This window comes from Kogia breviceps, chromosome 1 (assembly GCF_026419965.1).
Source record: "Kogia breviceps isolate mKogBre1 chromosome 1, mKogBre1 haplotype 1, whole genome shotgun sequence".
Classification (NCBI taxonomy): domain Eukaryota; kingdom Metazoa; phylum Chordata; class Mammalia; order Artiodactyla; family Physeteridae; genus Kogia; species Kogia breviceps.
Genome location: NC_081310.1, coordinates 70,982,973 through 70,999,256, shown reverse-complemented (window position 1 = coordinate 70,999,256; position 16,284 = coordinate 70,982,973). Strand labels below are relative to the sequence as shown.

The 16,284-nt window shown below is 46.7% G+C and overlaps 1 protein-coding gene across 2 annotated transcripts in view; it reads left to right on the top strand.

Moving 5' to 3' along the window:
* Positions 1-3,118, top strand: part of NGF (nerve growth factor) — a 50,411-nt gene extending 47,293 nt beyond the window's left edge. For both annotated transcript variants that reach the window (XM_067030617.1, XM_059046531.2), the window contains exon 3: positions 2,222-3,118. In XM_067030617.1, the coding sequence (XP_066886718.1) occupies positions 2,234-2,959 (726 nt within the window). In that variant the 5' untranslated portion in view covers positions 2,222-2,233 and the 3' untranslated portion in view covers positions 2,960-3,118. The remainder of the gene's footprint in view (positions 1-2,221) is intronic.
* Positions 3,119-16,284: the final 13,166 nt, after the last annotated feature.

Here is a 16,284-nt window from a genome sequence, read left to right as displayed (position 1 = left end):
GAGAAGAATGCATCACTTTAAAACAGATTAGGAATACAGCATGTGGTCACAGGCACTAAATCCAAAAGAAACCAGGCATCAATGGTGGAAAGAAGGCAGATGGTGAGCTGCTCTGGCCATACCCATTCACTCTCTCATTCATTTTCCTTATAGAGTTTGAGGACCTACTACATGCCAGGCACTGCACATGGCCCTAGTAAATTCAAATTGCACCGCTTCCAAAGTGCTCTCGGGGAGACAGACATGTAAACGATTATCCACAGCATGCAGAGAGGCTGCAGGGTTATGCACAAACCACCATGGGAGACAAGGGGTGGCGTGACTAGTGCGCAGGTGAATGAGACAGGCTCTGCCCTCCAGGACCTTGCGGCCAGTGGGGAGGCAGGCTCAAATGTTAGTCTTGAGAAGAAGCCTGACAGAGGTAAACCCATGTGCTAGGAAAAGATGTGTATGGAGTGTGCTTTGAGGGTCAATTAGCAGCAATATAACTGAAGAAAAAAAGTCCTTGACCGCAGGACATTGGAATGACTCAGAATTAAATAGGGGTGTGAGCAACTATTTAATCCTAACAACAACCCTGTGAAATAGTGTTTATTGCCTGCTTTTTAGCAATGAGGAAATGAGGGCTCAGGAGGATGAAGTGACTTTCCTCTGCTAACAAGTATCAAGGCTAGGAATCCAAACAAGGTTTCCTAACCCCAGATCCAGTGCAGAGTTCTTTCCACTACACTGATTCAGTAGGAGAGAACACACACAGACACAGACACACAGACACACAGACACACACACACACACACACACACTTCTGAAGTTGAGAACAGGAAGAGACGGCTTTCCGCTGGGGTGATCTGAGCAGACCTCAAGGAGGCAGTGGTACCCATGCCAGCCTGGAAGAGTGGGCAGGAAGCAGAATGCCCTGTGGGGAGAGAGATGGAGAGGGATCAAATTGGAAGTTTAACACCCTCTCTAGGGGATGCCTCTAACCCTACCAGGAAGATCTGGGGAAGCTTTCCACGGGCGACAGCTGGTACACACGTACAGGTGTGTATAGGAGCTCACCGAAAGTGAGCTCAAGAACAGAGCTAGTCTCAAAGCTAGTTGGCCTGGGGGTGGCTGCTGGCGGGGAAGCAGTACAGGGCAGTGCAGAGCCCCATCTGGCAGATTCTTAAGAGGGGCTGGCAGTGCCTTGTGGGGACAGATGACTTATGCCATTTGGTCTACTCTCACTTAAGATCAAATAATTTTTTAAAAGACACACTTAAGAATGAAGGAGAAAGTGGGGGAGGAAGGAAGGATGGAAGGGTAGACTGGCTTAGTAAGGGGTCATGTTTGGATTCTATTTCTGGTCCAGTTTTTGTTTGCAGATGTAGGCCTGTTAGTTAATTTCTGTGGATCACATTCCTTGTATATGAAAGAGAGATGATAAATCCTAACTTAACTCACAGACTAATAAGAAACTAGAAGCGAATGCATTTGCAAAGCTGAAAAACATCACTCACACCAAGAGAAACCATTATCAGTATCACGTTTATAGAGGCGAATAGATGGCTGGTGGCTGAATAGACGGACTGGCTGAGATGGTTCCAGAGCTATGTTCACTTTTTTTGCCAAACATGGTGCTTCGTGGGTTTTCAGTCACCAGATCTCAGAGCTGACCCGGTGCTACTGTCTGAAGAGGGTGTGTTCAGTGCTGAGGCTTCAAGACAAGTCCCCAGCAGCCTTGCCCACTGCCTTCCCAGGGGAGTCAAAGCCATTGGGCAGGAGACAGCACTGGGAGAGGTGTCAGACTCACCCCCCCCAGCCATCCTGTTGCACACAGGTGCACACATACCGCCTGCCCATGGCTACCTCGCTGGCAGGCAGAGAACTCAAAGAATTCTGTAACCAGCACTGCCGAGTTCATACCACAGCACAGGGCAGAATTTCAGGGGCTCCGTCCCTTCCTGGGAAAGCGCACCCTGTAGATGGGGTGCCCAGACACCCAGGTTGTCGGAGTCAGCCCTGTTTAAGCCTGTCATCCCAGTGTAACTGTCGTAGCACCGCCCTTCACTCTCAGAAGCGTCTCAGTTTGAATGGTCAATTCCAGGGTCTCCTTGCTTTTAGCCACCAGGAGAAACCTCCTCGTCATCCTCTTGGGAGGTCAACTCTGAGGGACCCAGAAACTGCCCTTGCCCCACACCCAGTGCTCTGTGGAATAATCCTCATTTCTGTTTCATTCCAGGTGCACAGCGTAATGTCCATGTTGTTCTACACTCTGATCACAGCTCTTTGGATCGGTGTCCAGGCAGAAGCGCACACCCAGAGCAATGTCCCAGCAGGACACGCCATCCCCCAAGCCCACTGGACTAACCTTCAGCACTCCCTTGACACAGCCCTCCGCAGAGCCCACAGCGGCCCGGCAGCCGCGATAGCCGCCAGGGTGGCAGGGCAGACCCGCAAGATCACCGTGGACCCCAAACTTTTTAAAAAGCGGCGCCTGCGTTCACCCCGCGTGCTGTTTAGCACCCAGCCCCCACCTGTGGCCGCAGACGCTCAGGATCTGGACTTGGAGGCCAGCGGGGCCGCCCCCTTCAACAGGACTCACAGAAGCAAGCGGTCGTCGTCCCACCCTGTCTTCCACCGGGGGGAGTTCTCGGTGTGCGACAGCATCAGCGTGTGGGTGGGGGACAAGGCCACCGCCACGGACATCAAGGGCAAGGAGGTGATGGTGTTGGGAGAGGTGAACATCAACAACAGTGTATTCAAACAGTACTTTTTTGAGACCAAGTGCCGGGACCCCAATCCCGTCGACAGCGGATGCCGGGGCATCGACTCGAAGCACTGGAACTCATATTGTACCACGACCCACACCTTCGTCAAGGCGCTGACCATGGATGGCAAGCAGGCTGCCTGGAGGTTCATCCGGATCGACACGGCCTGCGTGTGTGTGCTCAGCAGGAAAGCTGGGAGGAGAGCCTGACCGGCCGACAGCCCTCAGCCTCTCCCAGCTCCCCCTCCACACTCTCCAGCGCCCCTCCCTACCTCAACCTGTAAATTATTTTAAATTATAAGGACTGCATGGTAATTTATAGTTTATACAGTTTTAAAGAACCATTATTTATTAAATTTTTGGAAGCAGCCCGTGTGCCGGCCCTCCAGTCATTTTGCCCAGGGTGACCATCTGCAAGCCTTGGGATGGAGAAAGCCTTGCAGGGAGAAAGGTACACAGCACCCCCTGGCTTTCCCTCAGACCCACCTGTAACCCTCACTCTCCCATCGCCCCCCAACCAGCCTTGCCACACTTCAGGGAAGGCTAACCGGGTTCAGATTAAATTAGCCTAAGCCCCGTGTAATTAGGAAGGGAAGTCTGCTAGATTGCAACTTTGTTCTGCATTCCAGAGCCAAAGCTACCTAATCCTTGGATTACCTACCCCACAGCCCAGATTCCCGAGCCTTGATTGCTTCATTTGGAGAAATCTGTGGAGCCTCATCAGAAGGCAGATCCCCGCCACCGGGCACAGGGCTGCCTCTGACCTCAGAGGGGCCCAGGCTGGGTCCTGCAGGGACTCACCAGTTAGATAGGAGGAGACTTGCACCAAAGACCCGTAAGCCTGGCTCATTTTTTTTAGGGGGAGATCTGCTGTTTGCTGAAAAGCTCCCTGGAAGAGTTGTAACGAAATAATCTCAGGAGGCCTGTCATGGTAGATCTGATTTCATGTTAAGATTGCCTTAGTTCTAATGGCTGGCCCTCAATTTATCCCCCAGTGGCTTCCTGCAGAAAGACTCCATTACCCAAGAAAACATGAAGGCCTCCAACACTCTTGTCACCCATTCATGGCCCCACAGCAACTTCCAATGGCCCCAACGTCAGCCTAGAATCAGAGGAACCAGAGGCCGGCCTGAAAATAACTTTTCAATTCCTAATTGGGTGACTTCCACAAGTGACCAAAGGTGGATGGGGTCATGGGAACTGCAGAGAAGATGGTGTGGGGAGAAAAGACAAAGATGAGTGAGAACCAACACAAATAACCGGGAAAGGGGTGGAGGAGAGGTGGGCCAAGCCAGAAGGGAACACGACTCTCTGCCCCTCCCTGACAGAGGACACTAAACAAGAGAGACAGACAGCGGAGCAAAGGGGTGTGAGGACAGGGAGCAGAGCAGAAAGAGGGGGAAGGTGTGTCATCTTTACCAGCATCAGGATCCCCAGGCTTCCAAGAAATTCAGCACCCTGGGTAGTTTCCTTTTGTTGTTTTGTTTTGTTTTTCTTGAAGCTGGGGGATGTGTTCATTATCACTGACTATCTGGAGTGTCTTAGAGATAGCTGGAGATGACAGGGACTCCAGGGTACAGCCTGGCGCAGGGCTCTACCCATTCTCCAGCTGCCACCTTCCCGGGCAACTTTTATTTGTCTGTATTTTTTTTGTTTTTGTATTTTCCACAAAGGCAAAAAACTTTCCCCCTTAGAGCACTTAGCTTGAAATGGACATTTTGCTTTCCTACCCTTCCCCTTCCCCCCAGGGTAAAATGCCTATCTAGTTTGTGTAAGAACAGGCCCAAGTTGTCCCTCTGACAAAAAAAGCAAATGGCGGTATTCATTCATCTGTAACTCTCCCTGTCCCATGGCCCGCCGCCCCAAAATCCAATCCAAATAGGGCAAACTAGAAACATAGACAGCTTTGGCATGAGAGACATTTGATTAAGGTGAAAGCATGACGAAATGGGCCCCATTTCTCCTATCAAAGCTACTGCAATTGGAATAAAGATTTATGTACAAGAAACACCAACCAGAACATTCTGTGCTAAGAGACTTGCTCAGATAAAGGCTGCAGGGACGGAGCCCTCCCACTGACCTGTGTCTGTGGCTTTTTCCTGGACTCCAGTGCCAGTGGCCTTGGCCTTCCTGGCCCCTCTGACAGACAGTTCCTGGGGGCCCTTCCTCCGAGGGCTGGACAGGCCTGCTGGGTCCTAGATATGGGGAGACAGGGCTGTTGAGGGAGGCATTCAGGAAGCTTCTGCAAGGAAGGGAGGCTATGTTTGTGAACTGCTACAATGTCGTGGAGAGTCTGGAGAACCACCACCAGCCCTGCAGAACACCGGGGTAACATGGACCCCACCGCCTGCCTAGAGGGAAGGCAGCCTCTAGCCGCTGAGGAAACACTGAGGCTGAGGGTGGGATAAGAGGAGGTCCCCCCCCCACAAGCCCCCCCACTCCCCACCAACAACACAGCCTGCCCCAAAGGCAACATTTGCTCCAGGCCAAGCTCCGGAGTCCCAGCGTGGGAGCCAAAGTTTTCACACAATGCGAGGGAATATCAATTTGGCTGAAAAGAGTCGGAACGATCCAAAAAACAATCTGGAGCTGGTGGCTTCTCTAGCTTGTACTGTGCCCCCAACACAGCGGGGAGCTCTGGCTTCCAGACCCACCCAGGCTGCCCCCCCCAGAGGCCAGCCAGGTCACCAGGGCCCCAGACACTTGAACATATTGAAAAAACAGCTCAAAACTGCCCGCTATATTCTGCTGAAGAGCAGCAGCTGCAAATCCAGCAAACATTTCCTTCACTTGCCTCACTGAGGTCTTCTTACCCGGGGTCCCCAAAAGCCTAGCTCCCTCTCCCCTCCAGCACGCCCACCCAAGAGAGGAGTGCAGACCCTGGCTCATACACAGCCTGACACAGCCCAGCCCTCCTAGCAAGGCCCGTGCTAGCCTCAGCTTGAGGCAAGACTCCTCGTTCTGGGAGACAAGAGCAATATGGTGTCTGATTCTAGTGTATATTTCAAGTCTGGCTCTGTGACTTCCCCCTCTCTCAACCACAGCACCGGCCTGCCCTAGATCTGCATTCCATCCTAACAGGAAACCTACCAGGGGGATACAGCTGTTCAGCAAAAACCAAAGGGCTATTTTCATTCCCATGAAACATAGGAATGCTCCTCCTAAGTCTCACCACTTTCCCCTCAGCATAATCTGCATTAGGGGCAGAGGGTCCACCCAGACCTGGAGCGCAGAGGACAGGGAAGGGCCGGGTGTTCTCACCCCCTTGGAGAAAGGGGATGGTGAGGCTGGGCAGCAGACCTGAGTGGAAGCGTGGCTATCAAGAGCACAGGGGTCCACGCAGCAGTGACCCCAGTCTTCCTTTCACAGGCCTGGCTGGAGCAGGGGGAGCCCCCAGGGCCCTGGCACTGAGGAAGCAGCCCAGTGTGATGGTCGGAACACTGGGCTTGGCGTCAGCTAGCTTTTAGGCTCAGCTCCCCCATTCCTATCTGTGCAACTTTGGCAAGCTCCTCTTTGACCTCAGTTCCTGCAGCTGTGAAATGAAAATAATCATTCCTAGATCCCAGAGTTGAGAGCATGAAGCAAAACCAACTGTTTGAAAGTAAACAGTCATGTTGTATACAAAGGTAAGGCAAAGTAATTTACTCTGAACTTAATAATTTCTCTGTTAATTGTAGGAGAGTGACAATTATACTAGTACTCACTAAATATATGTTTGTTGGCAGATATATAGATTGGGTAAAGGAAATCTTCTGACTAGTGGACATCATGGAATACAGGTGTGGCACAGCCAGGCCCCAAAGGGTAAGAGCAAGAACAGCAGCTCTTCAGCCCAGATTCTGCTTGAATCTGGGCTCGGGAAGCCCACCTAGGTTCTAGAGGTTCTAGTGTAATGGTTAAGAGCATGGGCTTTGGAATCAGACAAACAAAGTACTTCTGCTTAGGCTGTGTGATCTTAGGCAAGTTGCTTTGCTTCTCTGAGTTTCAATTTTTCACCTGTCAAATGGGGATAATAATAGTAATATATATGTGTGTAGATATATATATATTTACACACCTAAGAAGTATATAATAAATTTTCGTGTTGAAAAGTAGAGGTGCCTGAGAAACCCTGAAAGTTTGTTAGAATGGAGTGGACAGCTTTCAACAAGCCAAGGAGGTTTCGTGAACAGACAGCTTTACAGATGTATCACAGGTTCCTTTTGTGACAAGCAATGCTGATAGCAACCACCAGCATTTACTAAGAGCTTGCTCTCCACAAGCATGGCACTAAGCAGTTCATGTGGATTAGCTGTGAGCAAGCCTCTGGGTTCAAAAACCAAGACCACCTTAAGGAGAGCACCGGAAGGCTGTGCTTTCTGTTTGCGCACATCACTGCCAGAGAACTGCTCCCTGGCTCTCTGGGATGTGTTTACTTCCCCAGCCCTTGGCAAGTTTATAAACCGTTGTCTTTTTTTTTTTTTTTTTTAACATCTTTATTGGAGTATAATCGCTTTACAATGGAGTGTTATTTTCTGCTTTATAACAAAGTGAATCAGTTATACATATATGTATGTTCCCATATCTCCTCCCTCTGCGTCTCCCTCCCTCCCACCCTCGCTATCCCACCCCTCTAGGTGGTCACAAACCGCCTAGCTGATCTCCCTGTGCTATGCAGCTGCTTCCCACTAGCTATCTATTTTACGTTTGGTAGTGTATATATGTCCATGCCATTGTCTTTGAGAGTTTCCACGTGTCAAGCACGTGGGCTCTGTTTTGCTCCAATTCACTTGCGTCTGCAACTGGAAAGCTCTGGCCTTCTCAAAGTTCACCTGGGTTTGTGGAGATGGCTCAGGAGCCCCAGGGCCAAGGTGAAGCTGGGCGGGCTCTCCCGCAGCAGCAGCCAGAGGAGAATCCCTCCAACCCAGGCCTGTTCCTTAAAATCAAGGAAGTGCTCCATCTGTGTCCCCTTAGCACCTGGCCCAACCTTGCCTGTGGCAGGCATTCAACCAGGGTAATTAAGATGGAAGTTAGCTCCCATCTGTTTCTCCACCACCACCCCACCCCATCTGTGCCCACCCTGTGTCAGCAGGAAATGGGTTAATGGTCTGAGTTGAAGGCAAGGTCTTTCCTGAAGCCACTGCCTGAGAGTCATCTGAGCAGCTTTCCAAGGATGGTGTCATAATGAAGAGCACAATCAGACCACCACAGTCAAACTCTGGCCTCACCACTAGCTGGGCTGGGTGATATCAGACAAGTTACCTTCACTCTCTGCACTTCAGTTTTCTTATATGGAAAATGCGGATGATGATGATAGCACCTACTTTGTTGAGTTGAAAGGCACTTAGTCCAGTATGTGGCACATAGTAAATTATTGTGTTTAAAACTTAGGTAAATACACATACAGCTATATATACATCGATGCCCACATATAGCCACAATATACAGATACATGCACAAAGAGAGCCCCTGAGAGCTATGCAGCAGCCAGAATGTGCACATTCCACACTCACATGCACCCACACACTGACTTAAAAACACATAGCAACAGACGAATCAGTGCAAATAAACCTTCTGAACGATGGCCACAGTGATAAGAAGCAATCAGGTGGAAAGAGTAAACTGGGGAAGACTTTCCAAAGGAAACAGCTTCTGAACTGTTCAGAAAAAGAAGTTGAGCGAAGTTAATGCACAGAAATCTCTGGCATTCTTATACACTAATGATGAAAAATCTGAAAGTGAAATTAAGAAAACACTCTCATTTACCATTGCAACAAAAAGAATAAAATATCTAGGAATAAACCTACCTAAGGAGACAAAAGATCTGTATGCAGAAAATTATAAGACACTGATGAAAGAAATTAAAGATGATACAAATAGATGGAGAGATATACCATGTTCTTGGATTGGAAGAATCAACATTGTGAAAATGACTCTACTACCCAAAGCAATCTACAGATTCAATGCAATCCCTATCAAACTACCACTGGCAATTTTTACAGAACTAGAACAAAAATTTTCACAATTTGTATGGAAACACAAAAGACCCCAAACAGCCAAAGCAGTCTTGAGAAAGAAAAATGGAGCTGGAGGAATCAGGCTCCCTAACTTCAGACTATACTACAAAGCTACAGTAATCAAGACAGTATGGTACTGGCATAAAAACAGAAATATAGATCAATGGAACAGGATAGAAAGCCCAGAGACAAACCCACACACATATGATCACCTTATCTTTGATAAAGGAGGCAAGGTTATACAGTGGAGAAAAGACAGCCTCTTTAATAAGTGCTGCTGGGAAAACTGGACAGGTACATGTAAAAGTATGAAATTAGAACACTCCCTAGCACCATACACAAAAATAAACTCAAAATGGGTTAAAGGGGCTTCCCTGGTGGCGCAGTGGTTGAGAGTCCGCTGATGCAGGAGATACGGGTTCGTGCCCTGGTTCAGAAAGATCCCACATGCCGCAGAGCGGCTAAGCTCGTGAGCCACGGCCGCTGAGCCTGCACATCCGGAGCCTGTGCTCTGCAACGGGAGAGGCCACAACAGTGAGAGGCATGCGTACCGCAAAAAAAAAAAAAAAAAAAAAAAAAAGAGGTTAAAGACCTAAATGTAAGGCCAGACACTATCAAACTCTTAGAGGAAAACATAGGCAGAACACGCTATGACATAAATCACAGCAAGATTCTTTGCGATCCACCTCCTAGAAAAATGGAAATAAAAACAAAAATAAACAAATGGGACCTAATGAAAATTAAAAGCTTTTGCACAGCAAAGGATACCATAAACAAGACCAAAAGACAACCCTCAGAATGGGAGAAAAGAGTTGCAAATGAAGCAACTGACAAAGGATTAATCTCCAAAATTTATAAGCAACTCATGCAGCTCAGTAACAAAAGAACAAACAACTCAATCCAAAAATGGGCAGAAGACCTATATAGATATTTCTCCAAAGAAGATATACAGATTGCCAACAAACACATGAAAGAATGCTCAACATCATTAATCATTAGAGAAATGCAAATCAAAACTACAATGAGATATCATCTCACACCCGTCAGAATGGCCATAATCAAAAAATCTAGAAACAATAAATGCTGGAGAGGGTGTGGAGAAAAGGGAACACTCTTGCAACGTTTGTGGGAATGTAAATTGATACAGCCACTATGGAGAACAGTATGTAGGTTCCTTAAAAAACTACAAATAGAAATATCACATGACCCAGCAATCCAATTACTGGGCATATACCCTGAGAAAACCATAATTCAAAAAGAGTCATGTACCACAATGTTCATTGCAGCTCTATTTACAATAGCTGGGACATGGAAGCAACCTAAGTGTCCACGAACAGATGAATGGATAAAGAAGATGTGGCACATGTATACAATGGAATATTACTCAGCCATAAAAAGAAACAAAACTGAGTTATTTGTAGTGAGGTGGATGGACCTGGAGTCTGTCATACAGAGTGAAGTAAGTCAGAAGGAGAAAAATAAATACTGTATGCTAACACATATATATGGAATCTAAGAAAAAAAAATGTCATGAAGAGCCTCGGGGTAGGACGGGAATAAAACACAGACCTAATAGAGCATGGCCTTGAGGATATGGGGAGGGGGAAGGGTAAGCTGTGACGAAGTGAGAGAGTGGCATGGACATATATACACTACCATACGTAGGGTGGATAGCTAGTGGGAAGCAGCCGCATGGCACAGGGAGATCAGCTAGGTGGTTTGTGACCACCTAGAGGGGTGGGATAGGGAGGGTGGGAGGGAGGGAGATGCAAGAGGGAAGAGATATGGGAACATATGTATAACTGATTCACTTTGTTGTAAAGCAGAAACTAACACACCATTGTAAAGCAATTATACTCCAATAAAGATGTTAAAAAGGGCTTCCCTGGTGGCGCAATGGTTGAGAGTCCGCCTGCTGATGCAGGGGACACGGGTTCGTGCCCCAGTCTGGGAAGATCCCGCATGCCGCGGAGCAGCTGGGCCCATGAGCCATGGCCGCTGAGCCCATGCGCATCCGGAGCCTGTGCCCCGCAACGGGAGAGGCCACAACAGTGAGAGGCCTGCCTAGCACACACACACACACACACACACACACACACACAAAAAAGATGTTTAAAAAAAAAAGGAAATTGAGCGAAATTATTGTTTGTGCTGATACTTCTTCCAGATCTACAAACAAGGTAAAACCCAAACATGAGGTTGCCCAGCTCTGGATGGGAGAGAAAGAAGAGCTGCCCCTATTCTCTCACCTCATTCTGAACTACAAACTGGCAACGGAACCAGCTTCTCCTGCACAGACCTTGGGAAAACTCAGAGAATAACAGTGTGAAATCCCGTGGGTGGACGTAAGGTCCCCACACAGTCTTTGTCAGACTGTCCACATGGTCTTTGTATTCAACCAGATGCCGAAGAGCTGGGCAAACAGCTTGTGAATATGGGGCTTCCTCCAGCATTATCAGCTGGGTTTCCATGACTCAAAATAAGTAGGAAAAAGAGAGGTCCCCAGAGTGGGCACCATGCACTGCTGGCTCCAGGTACGGACTTGGGTTGGAGGCCAGCTCGACGCCCTGGCTGACATTTGGTGCCATGGCTAAGTGCAGTCTCCATCTGGCCTGGCAGCCCCTTTCCCCTTCATCTCGCCCTCACCATTCCCTTCACTTTGACATAATGAAAGTGCAACTTGCACACTGTCTAGAGGTTGCATATGATAATTGGAAACATGTGTCCGAGCTGGCATCCCTTCAAAGGACTCTGGAACTCGGACTTGGGCCGTCTTCTGATTGCAATAGCAATCCCCCAAGCTGGCTCTCCAGCCTTCACATTCTTTCAACTGCACCTAGCGTTAACTCTTGCCAGGAGAAGACTGCTGCAAGTAGAGATCATTCCTGAGGTTCTGCAGAGGTTGGCAGTAACAATTCCCAGGTACACTGCAAGGCTCTGGACTTGGCATCTAGGCAGGAACTTTTCAGCAATAATAATAAGAATCAGCAGGCTTATTTTCCTTTTTGCAGAATTGGCACGTTGATGGGTCACCACCCAGGTGGGAGCCTGGGCCTTCTGGGGCATTGCCTGGACTCTCAAGGAATCCGATGCTGGTTCCTCTCTGATCCAGCAGAGTGATTTTTGCTACAGAAGATACCAAAATATCTTTATCTCACCAGGAAACTCTGGAGGGAAATGCAGTATCAGTGGCACCTCTCCACTATAATCACCCAAGCGGTGTGACTGACAGGAGAGACTGAGGAGACTTATTCAGCTGAGCAGAGACCAACTGCACATCAATGACATACAGGTGTCTTGATAGGCCCTGAGTAGACAGAGGGTAAGTGGGGCCCCCTGTCCTCCAGGACTCTATGTCTGAGTTGGAGGCTGGATAGAGGATTTTGGTCTTTCTTTCAGCTTTTAGTCTAGATGTATCTATAGCCACACACCCACAGCCCATAATAGCAGGCTCAAATACCCCCTGGTATTGGCAGCAATCACTCTGCCCCCTCACCTTGGCCTCTACTTGCTTATTTCTGACCTCCTCTCACTCCCATCTCATCCTTACTGAGTTCTAAACCCTTGGCTCCATGCCCCTGACCCTGATCCTGCCCTGGTTCTCCAGGGAAGTGCTTCTCAAATTTTAATGTTCACCTGAGTCACCTGGGGATCTAATTCAATATATAAAGGGTAGGAGGCTGAGATCCTGAATTTCTAACTAGTCCCCAGGTGATGCCCATGATGCTGCTCTGGGGACCACACTCTTGAGTATCAGGGTCATAGACCACACATGGTGTCCCCTTGGTCTAGACCTCAGTTCTCCCTTGGGAACTTTGACCAGACTCATCTCTTTGGTTCTTAGAGTTCAAATTGGCCTTGGGTACAACAGTCCTGGCTCTGCTCCAGCCACTGGGAATCCAACCTCTGCCTTACACTCCTGAGTTGCTGTCCCACAAGGTCAATGCTGCTGTCCTTCTTTGGTAGGGAGAAGTCAGAAACGGGCAGACCCGACTTATATCATGTTGGGAAGAATGTGATGGGGGCTACAACCAAGTCTCAAGGAGGTGGAAACTCATCCCAAAGAGAAGCCCGGGGCGGAGGCAGGGTCACAAGAGTCAGGCCTCCAAGCTGTATTTGGTGTTGAGACAGAAAGAGAGAAAGGCACCAGCCACACAGCACCAGGCTCATCCTACTCGTGAAAAAGTTAGTGACAAGCAAAGCACCACAGTGGAGGCCTGATGCAGAGTCTTTCCCTCTCAAAATAAATCTGAGCAAGCTTCCTCTCCTCTCTGACCCTCAGTTTCTTTGTTTTCATAACAGAGAGATGAAAGTCATTCTCATCAGCATCAGACATTGTGGACTGTCCTAAAACTTCCCAGAGGGGCTGTTTTTACTACACCCGGGACAATTTACATAACACTTGATATAACTCTCAGCAATGGCTGTAAAAATGAAAAATGTCACAGTTAAATGTGTAAAACAAGTAGCTCTCACCTGTCTCAGAGTTTGTCTCCCTTCAGCTTTAAGTAGTTGAATTTCATAGTCAAACCATGTCAGGAGTCACTTGAAGCATTTGAAAACCTCAAACCAGATCCCTTGGTGGCCATATGTGGAGTTTCCACCTCTAGCTCTCACCCTTAAAGGGCAATATACAGTTTATTCACAGTTTGTTATATTTGAAGAATGTCACTTAAAAATAACCAGTTCGATTCCTTCTCACTTTAGTCAGCTCCTTTCTGAATCTACAACAGTTGCTGCTGCCATTACAATCTCTCTTTTATCCATTAAGCAAAAATATCACAATTTTGAGTAAAATATCATGGACACACACAAAAAAATGAGGCTTTCAATTGCCCTAAGAGAAGCTTTGCTAGAAGCAACCGTGAAGAATTCAAGCTACTTAAAGTTTATCAGAGATCCTATTATTACATTTTACCCCTTTCTCTGACACAAAATAAGGTGGTTAGATTGTAGCGATAGCAATACTGGATGGTTTACTTCAAGTTATTCCATCTGCTAACCCCACACTAACCAATTCTTTTGCTTACTAATAAAATATCTTTCAAAAAATAAAGTCAGGCCCCTCTCAAGGATCTAGGCCATGATATTACACATCATTGCCATTGTGAATTTGATCTGCAGTGTAATATGTAGCTTATTAGACACAACTCCAAATCCCCCTTGTCTTTCTTCCAGGATGCAAGAAATTTCACATGCCACCACTTATATTTCCACTACCCTGGGTATTCTGACTATGTCAAATCTCCAATAGTCTGCATTAAATAAGAATTATAGGGACTGTGAATACAAAGAGACCACCTTAACTAGAGAGTCTTGTTTAATGAAGACTCTGGGCTTTGTTTGGCATAAACAATGTTTCAAAAATGAAGAAATGTTATAAAATGTTTATATTTCTGATTTCTCTTCAAAACTTAAGCTGCAGCAACACCAGTTCCTTGTTCCTACATGGCAACACTTGTCTGGAGCTGGACAATGACTGTCTCCTTTAGATGAAACATGTGGTTTCCAGGTACCACAGTCCCCACCAATCCCTGTTGCCTCACTCTGGCCTTCTCTCATTTTACATTAGCTGCCTAACTCCTGCAGGCATTTGGCTTCCCAGTCCCTGGTCTAGAGGATTACAGTAAACATTTTCCTATACAATATTTGAGGGCTCACAAGAACCCTGCAAGCCATCTAGTGCTTGATAAGATTGTCCCCATTTGAACGGCTGAGGAAATTGAGGCTCTGAGAGTGACTGAACAAAGTTGTGTAACTAGCAAGTGGTGGCCTTCTGGGGGCTATTTTGAGAAGTATTTAAAAATCATGTGTATTTTTTGTGTGTGAAGCAGTGACTTAAATAAATCAAGATATGTGTAATAAGAAAAAAAAAGAAAATAAAAAAAAATTTTTTTAAATAAAGTTTATCAGAACAGTTGGCCACTTATTTCCCCCTGAATTAATAGTTACTGGAAGCAGCAGAATCAAATGAATGTTGTATGCGTATACTATAAATTGTATATTTAAATAACTCAGTGAAGTTCATTGGTTGGCATCATTCAGTGTCAGAGATTTGCAGCTTTAGGTGGTAAATATAAATTTATCTGGAAAATATTTTGTTTCAGAGACTGAAGTTTGTTTGGTTACTGTTGTTGGTTTTTTGTTTGTTTGTTTTTAAACAACATGATTCTACACAGAACAAGAACCAGATGACGAAAATGCAGGCAAAATTCCCTCTAAATCAGTCTTATTCCAGCAGCCTCTGGATTCAGTACAAGCAAGGATTCCAGCTGGGAAAACTATCCATTTGGTGCTGATTTTCTTTTTGTGGATTTACCTTTCACTTGGGTCATTTTCCTTATTTTTCTCCACATGTTCCAGGAAGCCTTCCCCCTGTGCCTCCTATTAGACAAGACTCCTTAAATCACACAGGCATAAGATTCATGGCTGGGGAAAGTGATGATAGGACAGAGGTCTATGAGCAAGAGGGCCCAACATACATCAAAGGGTTTGGATGACTTGCGGTAACATAACTCAAAACGCTACTCATTGAGAGATTTATTCTACATAGACTTTAATCATGGCTTTATTGGGTTGTGGTTTGTGTGTATTTGGTGAGTTATAGAGGCTTTTAGGAGGAAAAAGCTTTTCAATTTTGTTATTCATTATAAAAGCCTTTGTCCTATGTAAAGCAATAAAGATGTGATGAAAATGGAATACCCAGATCCCAGTGGAATGAGAGGAGAGTGTCAGAAAAAAAAGGGCAATGTTTAAATCAGAATCCTAACTGTGCCACTAAATAAAGAGGGCTCTCAGTCTGGTGACATGTGCAGACCATCTGGACTACAGGGTGGATCTGAGTACTGTTTTCTTTGAACAAAGACACTGTGCACAGCTCAGGTAGCAAATAGTGATAGATCCTGGAGAATGCACTGAGCATCACTGCCCTTGACACGCCCACAAAAGCTACATGTTTATCTCTGCCCTACACTTCTGCCCCTTATTCACTGGAAAAAAAACAACCACGCTGTTCCATTAGTCCACATTGGTCCAGACTCCTAATCCACCTGGTTTCTTTTGTTTATTTTTTTAAGAATTTATATTTTGGTAGGGGAGAGGCAAGCATAGTAAGGTGTGTAGGGGACTGGTCTATGGAAGCAGAATTCCTGAGTTCAAATCCTGGTTTTCCCACTGACTGGCTGTATTAGCCGGTTCAGGCTGCCATAACAAAATACCATAGACTGGCTTTAACAACAGAAATGTATTTTCTCACAATTCTGGAGGCTGGGAAGTCCAAGATCAATGTGCCAGCCAAGGGCTCCCTTACTGGCTTGTAGATGACTGCCTTCTCACTGTGTCCTCACATGGTGGGAAAGACAGAAAGAGAGTGGGGTGAAGAAGAGCTCTCATAAGGACACTAATCCTGTTGGGTCAGGGCCCCACCCTAATGACCTCATTTAACTTTAATTGCTTCCTTGAAGGCCCCATTTCTGAATACAGTCACATTGTGGGTTAGGGCTTGAACATATAAATTTTAGGGCCCACCATTCAGTCCAT